The 19,369-nt window shown below is 38.1% G+C and overlaps 1 protein-coding gene and 1 long non-coding RNA gene across 4 annotated transcripts in view; one reads left to right on the forward strand and one right to left on the reverse strand.

The window, feature by feature from the left end:
* Positions 1-19,369, reverse strand: part of map3k20a (mitogen-activated protein kinase kinase kinase 20a) — a 221,435-nt gene that overhangs the window by 144,790 nt on the left and 57,276 nt on the right. For all 3 annotated transcript variants that reach the window (XM_028806282.2, XM_051930670.1, XM_028806284.2), the window contains exon 7: positions 1,821-1,958. In XM_028806282.2, coding sequence (XP_028662115.1) covers positions 1,821-1,958 — 138 coding nt within the window. The remainder of the gene's footprint in view (positions 1-1,820; positions 1,959-19,369) is intronic.
* Positions 3,416-5,431, forward strand: LOC127528924 (uncharacterized). The gene is made up of 2 exons (XR_007935546.1): positions 3,416-3,842; positions 5,096-5,431. It is a non-coding gene; the product is annotated as an uncharacterized LOC127528924 (long non-coding RNA).

Consider the following 19,369-nt stretch of genomic DNA (forward strand, 5'->3'; position numbering starts at 1 on the left):
CATGTAGGCTCTCAACCATCACATCATTCTGATTTTTGAAGGATCCCAAGAGGAAGCACATACTTTTTTGAGCAGTTTTAATATTTATAGTCTTTTACACATAAACGCTTATGTCTGGTTGGCTTACATGTGTTTAAATGTCAGCAGGAAATTGACAGTATGTTTATATAGTGAAACAGATGCATATTATACTTATACACATGACAATAAAGAATTGAATTGAAATTGAATTGAATTGGAATCAACTTACAAATTCCTTACTTACAATGTAGCAAAGCATGTTGGTCAACACTAATGGTGAAAGAACAGACAAACCATGTAGGCTCTCGACCATCACATCATTCTGATTTTTGAAGGATCCCAAGAGGAAGCACATACTTTTTTGAGCAGTTTTAATATTTATAGTCTTTTACACATAAACGCTTATGTCTGGTTGGCTTACATGTGTTTAAATGTCAGCAGGAAATTCACAGTATGTTTATATAGTGAAACAGATGCATATTATTCACCACTTTAAACCTGGGAATCTTTACTTTTATGAACAACTGTAAATAAAACATAATCTGCAACACTGTGTAGATATACTGTATACTATGCAAAAGTTCATATTTGGAGTGGTTTATTGTAAACAAGGTCTACAGGCAATGACAGTAAAATCTGTTGATGCACTGTCTGCAGATAAATTAAATCCTTTATCCTATTTACATTCATTAATGGATAAGGCTGTCTAAGTTAGGTGCTTTATCACCTTAGGTCAGTGAGGATAACATAGTTGACAAGAATATTTTATAAATTATGTAAATATATATTAAATATAAATTTTGTGGCTTTTCTAAATGTCATTTTTTTAATTGCAGTTGAAATTTAGAAATACAAAATTGTAACGTAATGTATTATTTTACCGCAAAACCATCTTTTTCTGTTATGGGCACTGCAATTTCGTGCAAGGAAGAGACTGCAGCTTTGTAGGTAATGGGAACAGAGATCACATTGAGCAACAAGCTGGCTACTCACTCTATTCACTGTCTAAGTTTGAATACTTCTTGAGATAGTATAGAAAGATAGAAAGTGTTTCTAGTTTGGAATTAATTGCCTAAGAATTTATGATTGTTTCTCAACTTTGTTTTCTTGTCAACATTTTGGGTTTAGATGTTTCTTAGACATGACTATCTGGTGTTGGTAACACTCTTTTATTGGCTGCTGACCCATTCTCAAAATTTTCCCCGTGCTCTGCTGTTTCTCAATTCTTCAGGCTGGAGAAATGCCCAGAAGGTACTCCTACTAACTGTTTCTCTTATCTCTAATGCAAGTTCTGTCATCACTATAATAATGTATGATTTTTACCATGCCATATTCTTAATTTGAAAACTAAAGTTTGATGCACTTGTTACTCTATTATTAGTGCATGTGTGGTACTAGCCAGTTTAATGAAATGTATAAGTGATGAAGGTTACGCTACCAAAATATTTGAATCTGCTATTTACTAGGTGCTTGTGGAAAATGTAATGGTATAAATATAAAACCCCATGAGAAATTTTAGTATAATGATTGTAATTGAGAAAGATCACTATTTATTACAAAAATATAGCAGTAAAGGATGCATGCAGAAAAAAAATTAACTGAATAATGAAGTGGTGGGTAGTCTAGAGTGTTTAATTGATCAAATATTGAAAATAATACAGGTGATGGGGGGCAAAGGAAGGGTGAGAAAATAAATCAAAATTAGAATGATACAGCAGTCCAAATCCAACCATTCTTTTAGTGTACAAGATAACAATGTAATATTATTATTAACATAGCCATATTTACGTTACACTTACCACTCCATAGGAGTATGTGTCACACGTCTCTGACACTGGTAGGCTCTGTATTACTTCAGGGGCCATCCATGGGAATGTTCCAACTAGTGACATATGAGTAGTGTGGGAGTGAAACTTGGAGGCTCCAAAGTCACAGATCTGACAGTTTGAGAGAAAAAGCAATATTAGCCAACTACAGTTATGACTCAGACAGATCACAAAAAGGTCACTTAGCACCACAACTACAAGAATACAAAATGGCCAAGAGTTTAAAATTCAGTTTTTTTCACTCCAAATCATGACTCTAAGTGATCAGTAAATGACAAAAAAATCAGTTGAAATACCAAGTACAAAATATAAGTATATATATATAAGTATATGAATTAATTCAAAATTTTATTTGGCAATTCATCTGAATACAAGCTAGAATTCATGTCAACCAAACTCTGAAGATTTTAATATAAAAACACATTTAATCCAGTCTACTGTGTATTATTTACTTGGCCATCATATGGCAAGCATTCAGCATTTGACTGAATTGTTTTTGAGAGTCATTTTACAGGTAACATCATGAAAGACTATATCAAAACACATTTCATTTTAGAGAGAAATAAGTGTCTTTAGGTTTTGGTTTCTATTAGTGATTGGTACTTGTGCTTTGCAAATAGTTCTCTGCACACAGGTATTACGGTTGGTTAAGATGATTTTACTTCTTATCGTTGTGCTTTAAATCTAGTGCATCTTTGTTTGTTTGCCTGCTACTGCATAGTTTTGTTCTGTTTAATGAGTGATGCCCCTTGCTTTGTGCTGCTAATTACTTCGTGACTCGTAGCAAGGCTCACTCTGCTGCTCCCTACTTAAGGAGACTCAGGGTGCTGTTGCGCAAGCATAACCCCTCATGTGAAGTCCTACTAATGTAAAGACCTTGAGTATACCTGTGCGAGTCCACCAAGCAAGGTCACAGGACAAGGAAACAGACACTCCTACTTAACTGAGGTATTGTGTTTTGCTTTCCTTTCAATGTCATCTTCAGCATGTGTTAACAATATATTCCTGTTATTAACAAGATGGTTCTCTCGCCCCTTTATCAGGACTGGGAGAAACCCAGAAAATCTTTGTCTGCTGTATCAAGTCACCATTTCAGATACTCTCTTCTTCTTTGTTTAGTGGAACTGCCAGTCTGCAGTCAACAAAGCAGACTTTATTCAAGCTTTCACCACCCAAAGGAGTCTCCAAGTGGTGTCTCTGACAGAGACATGGATTCTACCTGAAAAAATGATAGCACAGAAACAATCTCCTCTGCTTTCAACTTCTTCCACTATTGCCACTCCAGGTGCAGGTATTCTTACATCTAAGAGCTAGAAATTCGCCCCTCTAGTTAATGTAAGCAACTTTATACCAGTCTATTACTGTCTCCTTTCCAGTTAACATGACAATTGTTGTTTATCGCCCTCAAGGTTTGCTCAGGATCTTCTTGATGAGCTGGATGGACTGTTCTCTTCCCTCCCAGATGACCGCAGCACACTTCTAATTCTTGGGGACCTGAACATCCACCTGGATAGCCGTCCTGCGGCTCACTTTCTTTTACTACCCCTACTTCTTTTCTACTACAACTATCACTCCTCTACAAAGTCTTACTACTTTTTTGTTCAGTTCTCTCTGTTACTTCCTTCATCTCACTCTTCTCTCTGCAACTGTAACCTTCCTCCAACAACTCTGCTTTGTTTTTCCCATGCATTTCTCTTCTATAGTCTCCTCTGCTCTCCATCCTCCTGGCCAGTTTTCCTCTCTCGAAACCAACACTGCCACAGACACCCTATGCTTGACTCTGTCCTCTTGTCTTGATATTGTTTGTCCTTTGTCTTACAGACCTGCAAGAGAAATACCCTCCTGTACCCAGCTTTCCAAAGCACTCAGCAATCAACAGACCGAGATCAGGACAGCCAAAAGGAAATGAAGGAAGTCCAAAGCTCTGACAGAGCTGGCTAAGTATCAGTCCCCTCTTGCATCTTTTTTTTCTGCTACCATCAATGTTAAGTAGTAGTAGTAGTAGTAGTAGTAGAGCTTTATTGTCATCCTAACAATATACTTACAGTACACAGTGGGACGAAATATCGTCCTCCAGAGTCAAAAGGTGCAGTACACAAGATATATATATAACTAAAAAACATATACAGTATTAAGTAGTATTATGTAATCCAGAGAGTGTGTGGAGTAAAGAGTCCATTGTGGAGGAGGGCAGCATGGTGGTTCAGGAGCCGGACTGCTTGGGGAAAGAAACTATTGCACAATCTCGCAGACCTGCTCCTGATTTTGCAGAGTCGTCTTCCAGATGGAAGAGGAGTAAACAGTTGGTGGGAGGGGTGGTGGGGGTCAGCCATGATGCTAGTGGCTTTATGAAGGCAGCGTGAGGTGTAGATCTCCTGCAGACTGGGTAGAGAGCTGCCAATGATGCACTCAGCAGTCCGCACAATCCTCTGAAGGGCTTTGCGGTCGGAGGCATGGCAGTTTCCATACCAGACTGTAATACAGCTGGTCAGGATGCTCTCTATGGTGCCTCTGTAGAAGGTGTTAAGTATGGGTTTAGGGAGGTGCACCTTCTTCAGTCGTCGCAGGAAGTAAAGACGCTGCTGGGCTCTTTTTGTAAGAAAGTTGGTGTTTTTGGTCCAGGACAGGTCCTCTGTGATATGAACACCTAGGAACTTGGTGCTCTTCACTCTCTCTACTGTGACGCCATCAATGTTGAGTGGGAGATGGACAGCCTTTGTCTTCCTGAAGTCAACAATCAACTCTTTTGTCTTTTCAACATTAAGAGACAGATTATTGTCTTTACACCAAAGTGCCAACCGTTCCACCTCTTCTCTGTACACCGCATCATCGTCGTTCTCAATGAGTCCCACTACTGTAGTGTCATCGGCGAACTTGATAATGTGGTTTGTGTCAGAGTTGGAGGTGCAATCATGGGTCAACAGCGTGAAGAGTAGCAGGCTCAACATACAACCCTGGGGGGCACCTGTGCTCAGTGTGATGGTGTTAGATCTTTTATTCCCAATCTGTACTGTTTGAGGTCTTTCAGTGAGAAAGTCCAGAATCCAGTTGCAGGTGGAGGTGTTGAGTCCGAGCAGATCCAGCTTACTGATCAGCTGCCTGGGAATGATAGTATTGAATGCTGAGCTGAAATCAATGAACAGCATTCTTACATGTGCATTGCGGTGATCCAGATGTGACAGGATCAGGTGGAATACCATTGAAATTGCATCGTCAGTTGATCGATTTGATTGATATGCAAAGGTAAGGTTCTACCAGACTAGAATTAAAAGAACCACCAATACACACTCCATCTCCACTTTCACCTCCTTTCTTAACCCTCCTCCACCTCCTCCCCCAACCCCCCTGTCTGCTGATTACTTTTTTTTTCAGGATAGGGTGGTTTCTATCACCAGCCAGTTGTTGCCCTCGCTGCCACCCATTATGCCTCCTTCCAAGCATCTCCCAACATTCCCCACATTCTCTAAACTCTCCACCACTGATATTTCTGACCTCCTCTCCAATCACCCCACTACCTGACCACTTGACCCTATTCCCTCACAGTTCCTTCTGGCCCTCACCCCTCACTCATTTCTGTAGTTACACACATAATTAACACCTCACTCAGCTCAATCACATTTCCTTCCAATCTTCAAACACACCCTAATAACCCCACTTTTCAAAAAAAGCAATACTCGATCCATCCTAAGTTAACAAATACAGGCCTGTCTCTCTCCTTTTCTTTCTTTCCAAAACACTTCAACGTGCTGTTTCTAAGAAGGTTTCTTCCTTCCTTGTACCAAATGGATTGCTTGATACCAACCAGTCTGGCTTCAAGAGGAACCATTTGACTGAGATGGCTCTTCTAACTGTGGTTGTCCAGCAACAACTTGCTAGAGCTACTAACGTATCACCGGTCCTGATCCTGATAGATTTCTCCTCTGCCTTCGACACAATCAACTATGACATCCTTCTTGCCATCTTCTTTGACCCTGGCATCACTGGGACTGCTCTCAGATGGTTTGAGTCCTACATCTCGGGCAGATCCTACAGTGTGTCCTAGTGAGGAAAGTAGTCCAGGGAGCATCAGACATGTACAGGTATACCTCAAGGACAGGTGCTGGGTCCTCTACTCTTCTCTCTGGACTCCATCATCCAAACCCATGGGTTCTCTTGTCAGTGCTAGTCAGATGATACACAGCTGTACCTGTCGTTCTATCCAGGGGACAACACAGAGTCTCTGCACGTCTTACTGATATCTCAACCTGGATGAAGGACCACCTTCTACAGTTCAACCTGGCAAAAACTGAGTTTTTTTGTGATCCTGCCCAGCCAGTCTGTTCAACTTCCCATCTCTGTACAGCTTGGCTCACTGTCACTAACACCAGCCAAGTCAGTATGCAACCTTGGGGTAGTGATTGATGAGCAGCTATCATTTTCGGAACACATTTCTACTACTTCTCATTCATGCAGTTTCATGCTGTAAAACGTCCACATGATAAGACTTTATCTGACAGTGTATGGGGCACAACTTCTCGTCCAGGCTTTGGTCTTGTCACGTCTTAAACTACTGCAACTCACTTCTAACAGATGTACCTGCATGTGCTATCAAGCCACTGCAAATGGTCCAGAATGCAATAGTCTGTCTTGTATTTAACCAGCTGTGACGAGCACATGTCCCTCCTCTCTTCATGTCGCTACATTGACACCCTGTAGCAGCACACATTAAGTTCAAATCCCTGATGCTTGTCTACAGAGTAGATAATGGGTCAGCACCTGAGTATATGGAGACACTAATGAAGTCCTAGACTGTCCGATGCTGCCTCTGCAATGTTATCAAGTCTTAATCCAGACTCTTTTCCTGCGGAGTTCCTAGATGACTAAATGTGCTACCCACCTCCATCCATACTGCTGACTCCCTTATCGTTTTCAAGAAGTAATTGAAAATGCATCTGTTATATGATAAAAGAAAAAAAAAACTTTGCTCTGTGATATTTTACATTGTTGGTTAATTTGTTGTTAGATTAAGATTAATTGCTTTATTGATAGTATTCTATGGTTGTAAATATATTAGTTATTACATTTTTTCACTTGTGGCAATCAACTTTTGTTACCTGTCCTGCTACACCTGCTGAAGAAACAGGCCCTAGCCTAATGTTACTCGATTATGTTTACCTCTTTTCTAAGTTGCTTTGGATAAAAGTGTCTGCCAAGAAAATAAATGTAATTTTAACATTATAGGTACAGCAAGCAAGCTTCTATTGCTGAAACTATATTTGTCACCTCCACTTATAACCAAATATATCTGTGGCTAAAAATAAAAAGCCAAAACAAAATACTGTAAGTTGTCTATTCTTTGTAAAAAAAAGTTGAAGCACTATTATAAGGCAATTATCATCTTATACTGTATATCTGTTCTTTCCAAGGTGGCTGCTGCTACCAATTGAAATCAAATGTGAATGTATGACAACCAAAGAGCATTCCATAATGACATAGTAAACACGCAACCAACATGAAATATAATCAAATAGTAATATGGGACACTTTTCTCTCTGCCCAGCACTTGGAAGTGATAGACAGAAAATTGTCTTGCTCCACATTTCTCTAAACTTAGTCCTGATATGCTGTCCTTTAAACATGTGCAATAGTTTGCAGATCTCATGCATGAATTGTCCAAACATACAGCACATTTATAAATCCTTAAATTTTTAAAAAATGTAAGCAAGAGATATGCATATTTGAAAAAACACTATAATAGGATGTGTTTGCCTGGGAGGAAGATTGGGGAGAGATATTAGACAAATATAATCTTTAACCCGCTCTCTGCTAATGTTTATTATTTTTATTTTTTAGTCCATGTATTTATTTTTATGCATACATACATTTTGCACAGCATGTTTCTTAATAATAATAACAATTCTATAATAAATAATAATAAAACATTTACATAGAACATTTCTCACTACTCAATGTGCTTTGCAAACTCCATGCAGGGAGGACCTGGGAAACGAACCCACATTCTCCTTACTGCATCTTTTAAAAAATTTATTCACTTATTCCCTTTCCAACCCACCAGTCAAATGTGTTATTTTGTCCTTAGCCATACCATATAAAAGGAGGCAAGGGTTGACATTCTCTATTTACAGTACGCCTGCGTAGAGCCCAGTCTGTGAAATCACCAGAAGGAATAGGTATGTCCACCTTAGATAAGATGTGTGAGAGGAACTTGACAAAGAAGTATAACCAAATAATATCTTTGTGAAAAATTTATTCTCAAGTTTTAGCACTAAATATTCATTGAAATGTGTATTTAAAAAAGGGTATGTGAAGAGCCTTAACACAACAGTGAGTCAAACTGGATAGAAAAAGACTAAATAACTGTTGACTTACACAAGAGAATCATACTCAATCTCTTATACATCCACATCCCAGAAGATGGGCCTGTTACTGTTAAGTTTGTGATTGCTTTCAAAGCCACATGATACTGAAATAATGGTCCATAGTTCTCCATAGTATTAAGATTTGAATTAAGCAAGTTTGAAAATGGATGGATGAATGATATAAATGCATAATGTTCTCAGATCCACTTAATCCATTTTTGGGGCCAGAGAACATATTATCAAGAGCTGGATAGGAAATAACCCTGAATGGGAAGCCATTTGATCACAAATACAATTTAAAATCATCAATTAACATATGTCTTTTGTTGTATGGGAGAAACACAGTAATATCTCAAAGGTGTCGTGTTGGGGGTGTTTTCAGCCAAATATATACTCATGAGGCATGACACAAATGCACAGGGAGATTCTATTGGAAGCTATATAGAATTTGTGAGATTGTTCTGCTCTTTTTCAAAGGAAGACCAGATACCCTTGGACCTAAGAACCACCTAGTAAGGTCAATGCAAACTAGCTGAAGGAAACCCTAATCCGCCACAAAATATCTAGTCAAGAAATATAGGTGCAGGATTAAAAGATGACAGAATGTAATCTGTTTCTGTGCCATACTTTAATGCTCTTTGGCTCCAAAATGTCAGTGTTCAACAACTTCTACTGCTGAACTGAAGAAATGGTGCCTGTGTTGACTTTACTGGATAAATGTGGTTGTGCCAGGCCAACTAAAATATGGTATGTCTGTCTCTGCAGTAGTCTGCAAGTATAGCTGCAATGAGTCTAGCATTTGGTCAGATAAACTACAAAAGAAGGAAATTCATGAAGCTGCAGCCCTACAACTGATAAAGTGATCAGTCACATCTATGATAAGACCTTAGTCAAGACTGTGGAGGTAATAAGCCAGTGGCTAGAAGATATGAATCATAAATGAGTGCCTATGGATGGATATGTGGTACTAGAGAAGGCTCTTAGTGTTTACACTAAGTTCAAGCTTGCCACCACTGTAAAGGGAGTGACTCCTAAAAAAGGAGTTCAAAGTCAGCTAAGGATGGCTTCTTAGTCTGAACGGCTGCTTCTTCCAGAACAATCTCAAAATTACAGAGGATTCTGCATCTGCAGAGGCTATAAAAGTTTTGAAAAGTGAATTTTTTAAAATTTACTAAAGAAATTGTCTATCTTCTGGAGCAAGGATATTACACAGATGAGACTTGGATTTTATGGAAAAAACATCCACATTTACACTTGAACACAGGAGATGGAAGCATCTGGCTACAAAGTAAAGCAAGATTACACGACTCTGTTATTTTGCTAGTGTGGCCAGTCATGTGAATAAGCCTGGCTTACTGTACAAGGCTGCCAATCTGTATCACTGAAAAGAAAATACAAGAGTCTACTTCTCCAGTTTCACAGTTTAACAAGAAAACTTGTGCGACAGCAGTTATTTTTCTGGATTAGTTACATAAGTGTTCTATTATATAAGTGAAGAAATCAAGTTTATTCTAATTGTTGACAATGCTCCCGGCCACCATGAGGGAGTTCAATTTGTAGACTCTAGTGCTGAAGTGCTATTTCTATTCTCCAACAATACTTCTAACTCCAGCCTCTTGATCTCATTTGCTGTTTCATGGCAAAGTACACCAAACAGATATTCAGGAGAATGAACTGTGATATCTCTGTTGATACAATGCAGGGTTGGAAATCTCTCACTATTACTAATTGTATTACACACATTCCGGAGGCCCTGGATACAATGAAATACCAGAAACTATAAATACATGACTGCAAGCTCTGTGAAGTTACTGCTTTCATGATTCTACAGGGTTTCTAACAGTCAATAATGTAACCAAACATGATCCAGGTGGCCAGAAAAATTGGCAGTAAAGGATTCAAAAACACCTCAAAAGAAGAAGTGAAAAAGCAGACTGAGGGTCCTAAGGAAATATTAATGGAGAATGAGTTACAGGAACTAGAAGATACTTTGTTTTTCTCCAGTAATACTGTATAAAGAGGTTTGGGAACACACTGTGAAAGAAGCAAACAATATAAAAAAGGTGTAACATGAGTATAAATTCCCCCATGAAAACTACATGTAGACAGAATTAAATAGCTTCTACTTGAGTGGACTGAGGCAGACAGCAGATTGACTGACTCTGCTCAAACAATGTGATGGGTGATAACTTGTACTCCACAATGGTTACTGGCAAAGCCCAGCTCATTACTCTGTGTTTATCCTACATAGGCAACATACAACTGACAGTAGGTATTACACAGAAGCAAGGCTCATATAGAAAACAAAGTCTAAGAAACCTAGCAGGAATTTAATGCAGAGAATAAACTGATCAGTTTAGCTGCAAATACAAAACAAATGTGAGAAATGACAAAAGTATTTTTATTAATTTAATAGCTTCTACCTCAATCTACTTAATAAGTTTGAAAACCATTGATTAAATGTTTTTTTAAAGAAAATCAAAGGTAAAAACTTTAGAGTCAGTAGTGTACCTGTCTGAGTCACACATAGTCCTCTAATTGTAATCATGGATTAAAGACTTCCTGATAGACCACACACAAAGTGTTAGGGTGGGCCCTCACATCTCCTTGGCCATCAGCATCAGCACCGGCACTCCTCAGGGCTGTGTGCTGAGCCCTCTGCTCTTCACACTGTACACACATGATTGCGCCCCCGCCCACCACAGCAACACCATTGTCAAATTTGCAGACGACACCACTGTGGTGGGGCTCATCTCTGGGAAGGATGAATCCGCCTACAGGAACGAAGTGGAGCGGCTGACAGCTTGGTGCACTGACAACAACCTGCTCCTGAACACAAGTAAGACCAAGGAACTCGTTGTGGACTTCAGGAAAAAGAAAACGGACATCAAACCACTCTACATCGGAGGAGACTGTGTGGAAAGGGTGTCAGACTTCCGCTTCCTGGGAGTCCACATCATGGGAGACCAGTCCTGGGGTGTGAACACATCTGAGCTGGCGAAGAAGGCTCAGCAGAGACTTTATTTCCTGAGAGTCCTCAGGAAAAATAACATCCCCCAAAAACCGCTGGTGTCCTTCTATCGCTGCTCTATCGAGAGTATCCTGTGCTACTGCCTCTGCGTGGGGCTTTCCAGCTGCACAACAGCGCAGAGGAAAACACTTCAGCGGATCGTGAAGACTGCCCAGCAGATCTTCGGCTGTTCTTTACCCTCTCTGGATGAACTGCACAGCTCTCGCTGCCTCAGGAAGGCAGAAAATATCTTAAAACACTCCTCACACCCCGCTCATGACATGTTCCAACTGTTGCCATCAGGCAAAAGATAAAAGGAGCATCAAAACAAAGACTAATAGACTGAATAACAGTTTCTACCCTGTTGCTATTAGGGCACTAAATGCCACCTAATCATTTCCAATGCAGCAGTGCAGTAGATGACATCATGTGCAATAGTGTTCATGTGCAATTAAGGTCTTATGTTGAATGTTTGTGTTCTACCTTATTTCTTCTTATCCTTTATCTTTTTTTTTAATTATATTTTATTTATATTTTGACAACTCAGGGACTGCACCTAACTTCATTGTATTTGTTACAATGACAATAAAGGTATTCTGATTCTGATTCTAATCATGTTGTCTTCCAGAGTGAAAAGCCATTTATCACCAACCACACTGTCTCTTATGCATGTCACATCCCTGTGCAAGGATATTTGCATTTACAAATGAAAACAAACATAGCCAACAATCGTGGTAGTTTGCAGCCACACCATATTTTCCTGAATAGAATTCCTTTAAACTCCTGTGTCATCCTATAGGCTCTGTTCATTTAAATGTGTACATTCCATGTATTAAAGACCAACAGACACCTTTGTACTTCAAAACATTCCTTAAACCAAGCACTGTTTCTAACCTATATACATAAATATATATATATAGATACAGATTATACTACATATCAAAAAAGACTAGGAAAAGATAAAAAAGAAAAAAAATTAGATGAAACACACATGTTTCAATGTTAGTTTCAAAATCTATTAGTGAAGAAATGACATCCTATATACCTAAAATCAGCATTTACAGATGAATTGCTTCAGTCACTTTATTTTAGTTAATACCTTGGCATAGTGAATAGCAATTAAAAAATACAATTTAAATAACAGTTGGCATATTTCTATGAATGAAGCATTCAGATATTAAGTAACAGGCAATCACTGGGGGTGAGGGCAGAATCCGACACACTTCTACATTCATAATCTGGCCTATGACAACATTTTTGTATGCATAGGCCTATTCTGAACAATTAAATCAGCATTTTTGCAAAACCAGTACATATGTCAGTAAAATATGTGCTTTGGCATTTCTACACATTAAGTTGGAAATAAAGGGAATCTCTTACTCGTGGTGAAGAACCCTCATGAAATTTTCTAACAATAGTATAACTTTTACAGTTGATCAGTAAAAAACTACAGGAGTTCGGGCTGCTTTTCACTTCACTACATCATCACCATTGTGTACAGTGAGATTTAGGATTAAGGCTATTAAAATACTCTATAATGCAGAAATTGGCCATGAGAATGAGACTACTTTCAGCACCAGTATTTTTTACAGTCAGTCACAAATTAAGTGTGAGTAATCCAAAGCAGAAACCATAACAAAAGCCTCAAACAACATCACAAATTCCATTTCCATGAGTGCCATGGCTAACATTCACTTTCAATAACTAATGTTTAAGATAAGTAAAATGGAAATGTGTCACTACGCAGATAAGAAATCAAAATCGATACCCAAAAACTGTCTGAAGAAGCAAGACACCTGTTGTGTGTGTCCTTATTTGTAAGTAAGTAAGTAAATTTTATTTTCATGGCACCTTTCAAGAAAAAATGTCATAAAGTGCTTTACAAACAGCCAATCACACAAAAGAGAGCTACAAATCAAAACCAGGAATAAAATGCAAAGACATACAAAATAAAACCTGATAATACATAAAAGCACACTAGAAAAAATTAAGATCAGGAATAAAATGCATCAGAAATGTTACAAACATGAATTTACACAAATTGAAACCAGCATAGACCTTCTCAGTAGAACACAGTAAGGTTACTGAATTGTAATACTCCTTATAATATTTAGTTCCATGTTTTTTTCCTTACTTTCTTACCTTTTTCTTTTCATTTTATAATCTTTTATTTTATATAACCTTATTTAGAATTATGAATTATTTGATACATGAGAGAGTTGCTCCAAATATTTTAGTACTAGATAAGTGATGCTTTATAATGTAATTCAATCAAGTTTCCAGTAGTGTCTCATTATTTTGCTCTCCTTGTAACGTACATTCACTTTATAAAAGCTCACCGTGTGCAAAAGGCGTAATACACTTTGAGCAAGCTATAATTTTTTAACATAGCACATACAAAGTTGAGCTCCAATGGCAACCAACAGTAAGCATGCATCTCTTATTTCATTCACATTAAGGCATTTCTATAATCAAAATCACAAATGGATTGATTCATATTAATGTTTTTTAGCATTAGGGTTCAAGCCAATAATTATTTGTCTGCAGCTTGCAAGTTAATATTTCAGAAACAAAACGCAAAGTTATCCTGCTAAATATTTCAGCATAGTGTATGGTTTTAGCATTAGTTTCTATCAGGCATCTCAAAAATGATGGTATATTTTTTGGAAATCAGAGTTTACTATTCAAAAAAAATATGTTAATCCACAAAATCATCAAATAGTGACACTACAGGTCAGGTGGCTGACTGTTGTATAATACAGAGGCAGTGAAGGGGAACAATTTTAATTTTCACCACTTTATTTTACATTGTTGAAATCTCTTTTCCCTTTTAAACTTATTAAAATCTATTGTTTGTAGTAAGCACTGTATTAGGCATAGCCTTCAGATCGACAGCCCCATAAAATCTCAAATGGACTGACTTACCAATATTCACTGAGCAATATCAATAAAGGATGTGATGGCTTCTATTTGTATTATAATACTGCTTTACGTATACAACATATTGCTTAAAAATAATAAATAATGGGAAAATGTCATCACAGGACACACTCTACCACTCACACAGGACCAATTTAGAACCACATCTCTGGGCATATCAGAGAAAACTGGATTACTCTGAGCAAAACCCAGGAAGTACAGGGAGAACACACAGACTCCACACAGACAATCATTGAGTGTGGGGCACTGGGACAATGAAATAGCAGCACTAACTATGTGCCAATATACCACCTTCTGCAAATAAATGCATGCCATGAATATAAATAATATATGGACAAATCTGTAAATATATCCAACAGATAACATTTCTATAAACTATTTAAAATGTAAATAATAGCGATATATATTGATTGATTATTTTTTACTATTTTCTAGAGAAGTTGATTCGTATTTTTTATTTGCCCTTATTGCCATCATAATATTCAGCTTATTTCTGACCATTTTTCTGTTTCATTAATTAAATCTGCTCATCTCCCTTTTAGATTCTGATTTTGGTCACTCACCTACTGTTTGACACCTGCAACCAACTTAAGCAGAGTCACATTTCTCGGCCCACCCTTCAGTCCTGTTGTCTATTTCTAGTGGTTTCTGACACACAGCCAAGTCCCCTATCCTACTGAGTTGCCCAGTTCTTAGAAGGAATCTCTGAAAAACATACAGCTTAACTCTTTGAGGGCTGAATATTTTTTCCAAAAATCAATGGTTCTATTCAGAAATCAACATAATACATCTGTTGCTGCATGCTATGGCTGCCAGTTTGCCAAGACTGTGTGGCAGGCTTGCTGCCAGGCTGTCTTCACGTGGCTGGGACAGCAGCATCAGTCACAGTCACAGTGCATTACAATCTGGTTTCTACCTCTTATCATTGTGAAGTGGCAATCCTCCCTGGCGAACATTATTGGTACCACAACTAGTTGGGGACCGATCAGCTGAAGCTGGAACCTCATTCGTTTTCGATTGCTTGTATCAAAAACTGAGTCCGACAAGTTATAGTCCAGTTCAGAGATAATAGGCAAGACATCGTCCACGGAGTATTTTGCTTTATGCATTCGTTTTGCTCTCTCGCCATTATGTCAGTGCCATTTTTGCTGTTGTGTGTACCTTGCTACTCACAAGAGTGCAGGGAATCTCGGTCAAACCAATGAATCTAACTTTCCTTCTAGCAACGAGAGTCCAACTAAAACGTAACGGTTGGTTTTGTCACAGTTTACAGTTGATTACCATCGTCAACTCCTCCTTTTGACAAAAGTCGACATCAGCCCTGAAAGAGTTAAGGAGTACTGGCCAGGCTCAAGTGGCACTCAGCTGGCCGCTTGTGTACCGCCTTATATACAACATATGGAAATATTTCTATATATGTACATTTGTGTCATTTTTGTTAGGAATTTATTAATTTATGCCATTATTCTGCATTAGCTAGGATCCCCCTTTAGAGTTTTCATAAAACAAAGCCAATTTATGGATTATGTAGTTTATTTGTACATGTGGACCATTACATTAATTCTATTCATTTAGCACATGTACCATACTTTATCCAGAAGTACAGCTATGGCCAAAAGTTTTGAGAATGACTCAAGTATTAGTTTCACAAGGTTTGCTGCTTCAGTGTTTTTAGATCTTTTTGTCAGATGTTTCTATGGTATACTAAAGTATAATTACAAGCATTTAATAAGTTTCAAAGGCTTTGATTGACAATTACATAAAGTTTATGCAAAGAGTCAATATTTGCAGTGTTGGCCCTTCTTATTCAAGACCTCTGCAATTCTCCCTGGCATGCGCTCAATCAACTTCTGGGCCAAATCCTGACTGATGGCAGCCCATTCTTGCATAATCAATGCTTGGAGTTTGTCAGAATATGTGGGTTTTTGTTTGTCCACCCGCCACTTGAGGATTGACCACAAATTTTCAATGGGATTAAAGTCTGTGGAGTTTCCTGGCCATGGACCCAAAATTTTGATGTTTTGTTCCCAAAGTCACTTTGTTATCACTTTTGGCTTATGGCACGGTGCATCCACCAGTGCAGAGCTTGCTCAGGAATGGCAGCAGGCAGGTGTGAGTGAGGCAAAGACTTTTGGAGGATGGTCTGGTGTCAAGAAGTAGTCTCACTCACATATTTTGACTACAAACACAGCCATGAATAAAGAATGGTACCAAAACATCATCCAAGAGCAACTTCTCCCAACCATCCAAGAACAATTTGGTGACCAACAGTGACTTTCCAGCATGATGGAGTGCTGTGTCATAAGGCAAAAGTGATAACTATACTGAAGCTTGTAATTCTACTTCAGTATACTGCAGAAACCAAAAGATCTAAAAACACTGAAGCAAAACCAATACTTGTGTCATTCTCAGATCTTTTGGCCATGACTCAAATGGACTGTAGGAATGTTCAGCAAAGAGCTGAGAATCACTAGGTGAATCATTGCTTTGTAATAGAGGCACAGAGAATAAGGCAGAGAGGTAAAGGAGAAAATTAACTGATAACAATGATTGCTATAGACATTAACAGTTTAATCATCATCCCTAAGACTGCAGAAAACTGAGAAAGGAAAAGCTGGGTAGCAGATGCAGGAGGAGTCTTATAACTAGCTAACCTGCTTAATTCCCAGTAATGGTCATTTAACCAGACATTTGGTTGTTTGGTTTATTATGTCTTACACTACATTATTTATGAAAAGTGAATATTACAACGGTAACATAACAATAAATAATGTTTTAATTTTGTAAAACAGGGCCTTCCTATCTTTTAGCTATCCATCCATAAATGAAGGATGGGTTAATGTGGGGATGTTCCCTGCAGTGAATTAGGCCACCCTCGAGGATGGTCTCTACACCCTTGGTCTCTTAAACACCAATATTGCTGGGATACAGAGGCAGATTTTTGGACTATGTACTACTGTTGTTAAAGATCTCTACACAATATGTGTTAAGCACCTTGCATGTACAGATGGTACTACATTAATAAAATGAACTATTATCTTAATTATGTATAGTTTGACAGTAAACATAAATTCAGGAGTATTTGAATGATTCTAAAGACAAGCATAAGGCTTTGATGCACTATAAATAGAATAGAAGCAAACAGTAGCAGCAGAAAATTCAACAATGTTGTGTTCTAAGTCAATTGTCATTTCCTGCCAGCATGCTGGAGTGTCACCGCAATCACGCAGTCTGTCATTCACAGCAGGTGCAATGCTCAAATCATTTTTAAATCCACAGTATATTAATTATTTGACTATAGATATAATTAAATACTTTACCTTGTTTGTGTGTTTTTAGCTGCAGGGTTCCCATAAACTGAGCTGGCCTATATAAACAAATGCACCATGAAAAAATAATGATGCTATAGGATATTTCCCTAATCTGATCAGTGAAAAATGCCCAGAGAGAGTAACAGTGTTCATTTCTAAAACCTGTGCATCTGAAAAGTATGCACTATTATACAGTAAGTACAATATATGAAATAGGAAAGAAAAAATTTTTTAAAATAATTACTAAGCAGAATTACTAAAACTAATGAACTGCTGCAGTCAATTTATTTCACGTCTACTGAGACTTTAAGTACCTTGAGTTTGGTTTCTGACAAGAAATCTAAAATAAAGTTGAACTGAATTTGAACAGTACAGAGATACCTTTCTGCTCCTCAGTCCTGGTTTTCAGTTTTTGGTCTTGTCACTGTCAGTGTGTGAAGTTTGCACACTCTCTTCATGTTCACATGTGTATGGCCCCAATAATGTGGTTTTCAGCAATATCCAAAAAAATGTGTTATGTTAACTATTATAATAACTGAATTGTTATGGTATAATTAATTGTGTGCATACAAAAAATGATAAATCAGCTTATCCGAAACATTTGGCACATATGATAGCACATCCATCATCAAAACAGTATACTACAGTTATGGATATTAGTATCTGATATTTGATCCTGACCATACCTAGACAGGGAAGATGGCCATTTGGACTCAGCTAACTGGAATTTTTCTTAGATAATTACAAAGGACATCGACCCCACAAATTTATTTTCTCCATGAATTAAAAATTTCATTTTTTTCTCCTCTAAAATTAACTTGTCAAAGCTTTTATTAATTTAGTTTGTATTAAAATAAAACAACATAGAAGTTTGGCCCCAGTAGCTAAAGTAAGTTGTACCAAGAACTCATCTGATAATTTTTAAAAGTTGTCAAGGTTTCCATGTCAAGTACATGTTTTGGTTATCTTATATATAAACATCTACGCGTGGAAGTGTGTGTGTCTGTCCGGCCTAGAAGTGAGAGGTGGAGTCTGGGTAAGGAGTCCACCTACGAGGATACACAAGCAAGGCCAGCATGTCGGCAAAGCGAAACCTCCGAAGAGTCACTTGCTTAGCGGCTAATACAGAAGCGAGACGAGCACATCAGCAAAACGATGCAAGCATGTTGGAGAGAGATGCCCAAAGTAGTTCCTTCCAATTACCTGCCATCCCTACATTTCAATTTTTTTTCTGACGATTTTAATACTTTCTAGGACCCCGTGCTTTTTACAGCACAGGTTTACACAGCTAGTTTGTTATAGATGTCCATGATACTTTGTGTGGATCCATTCCACCTGTGTACTCAAGTACACAATTCACTGTTTAACCAAAAAGATGTTGTTGGATCAGTTTTCTTGATTTATTTGTGAGCTGTGACCTGGATTAGTTCCCCAAGTAACTTGTTTCTATTGAAAGCTAATATGGTTTGATTCTCTGTGATTCTTAAAGTGGGACATGCTTTTTACTGCTGGTATGCAGCTGGTTACTTTTCGCTGCATAACTTCAAAAGCTGCTATTACTTTTCTGTAGTATGATGAGCACAACTGCCCAAAGATGTCATCTTACATTATACTGTCAGATCATAACATCCCTTGATTGATATTCAACATTTTGTACAATTTAAACTAGCAGTTTAGTTGCCTTTTCTATTGTTTCTGCACTTTGCCTTGATGATGAAAATGTTGTATCAATGTAAAATGAGGCTTTGGAAAACATCTTGCATCACCCCAGTCCCAAAGGTATCACATCCTGGTGAGCTGAATGACTTTAGGCCTGCTGCTTCACCACCTGAGGCCACAGGTCTGCCACGCCCTTGACCCTCTGCAGTTCGCATACCAGGAGAAGGTGGGATCGGAGGATGC

This window comes from Erpetoichthys calabaricus, chromosome 8, assembly GCF_900747795.2.
Source record: "Erpetoichthys calabaricus chromosome 8, fErpCal1.3, whole genome shotgun sequence".
NCBI lineage: Eukaryota > Metazoa > Chordata > Cladistia > Polypteriformes > Polypteridae > Erpetoichthys > Erpetoichthys calabaricus.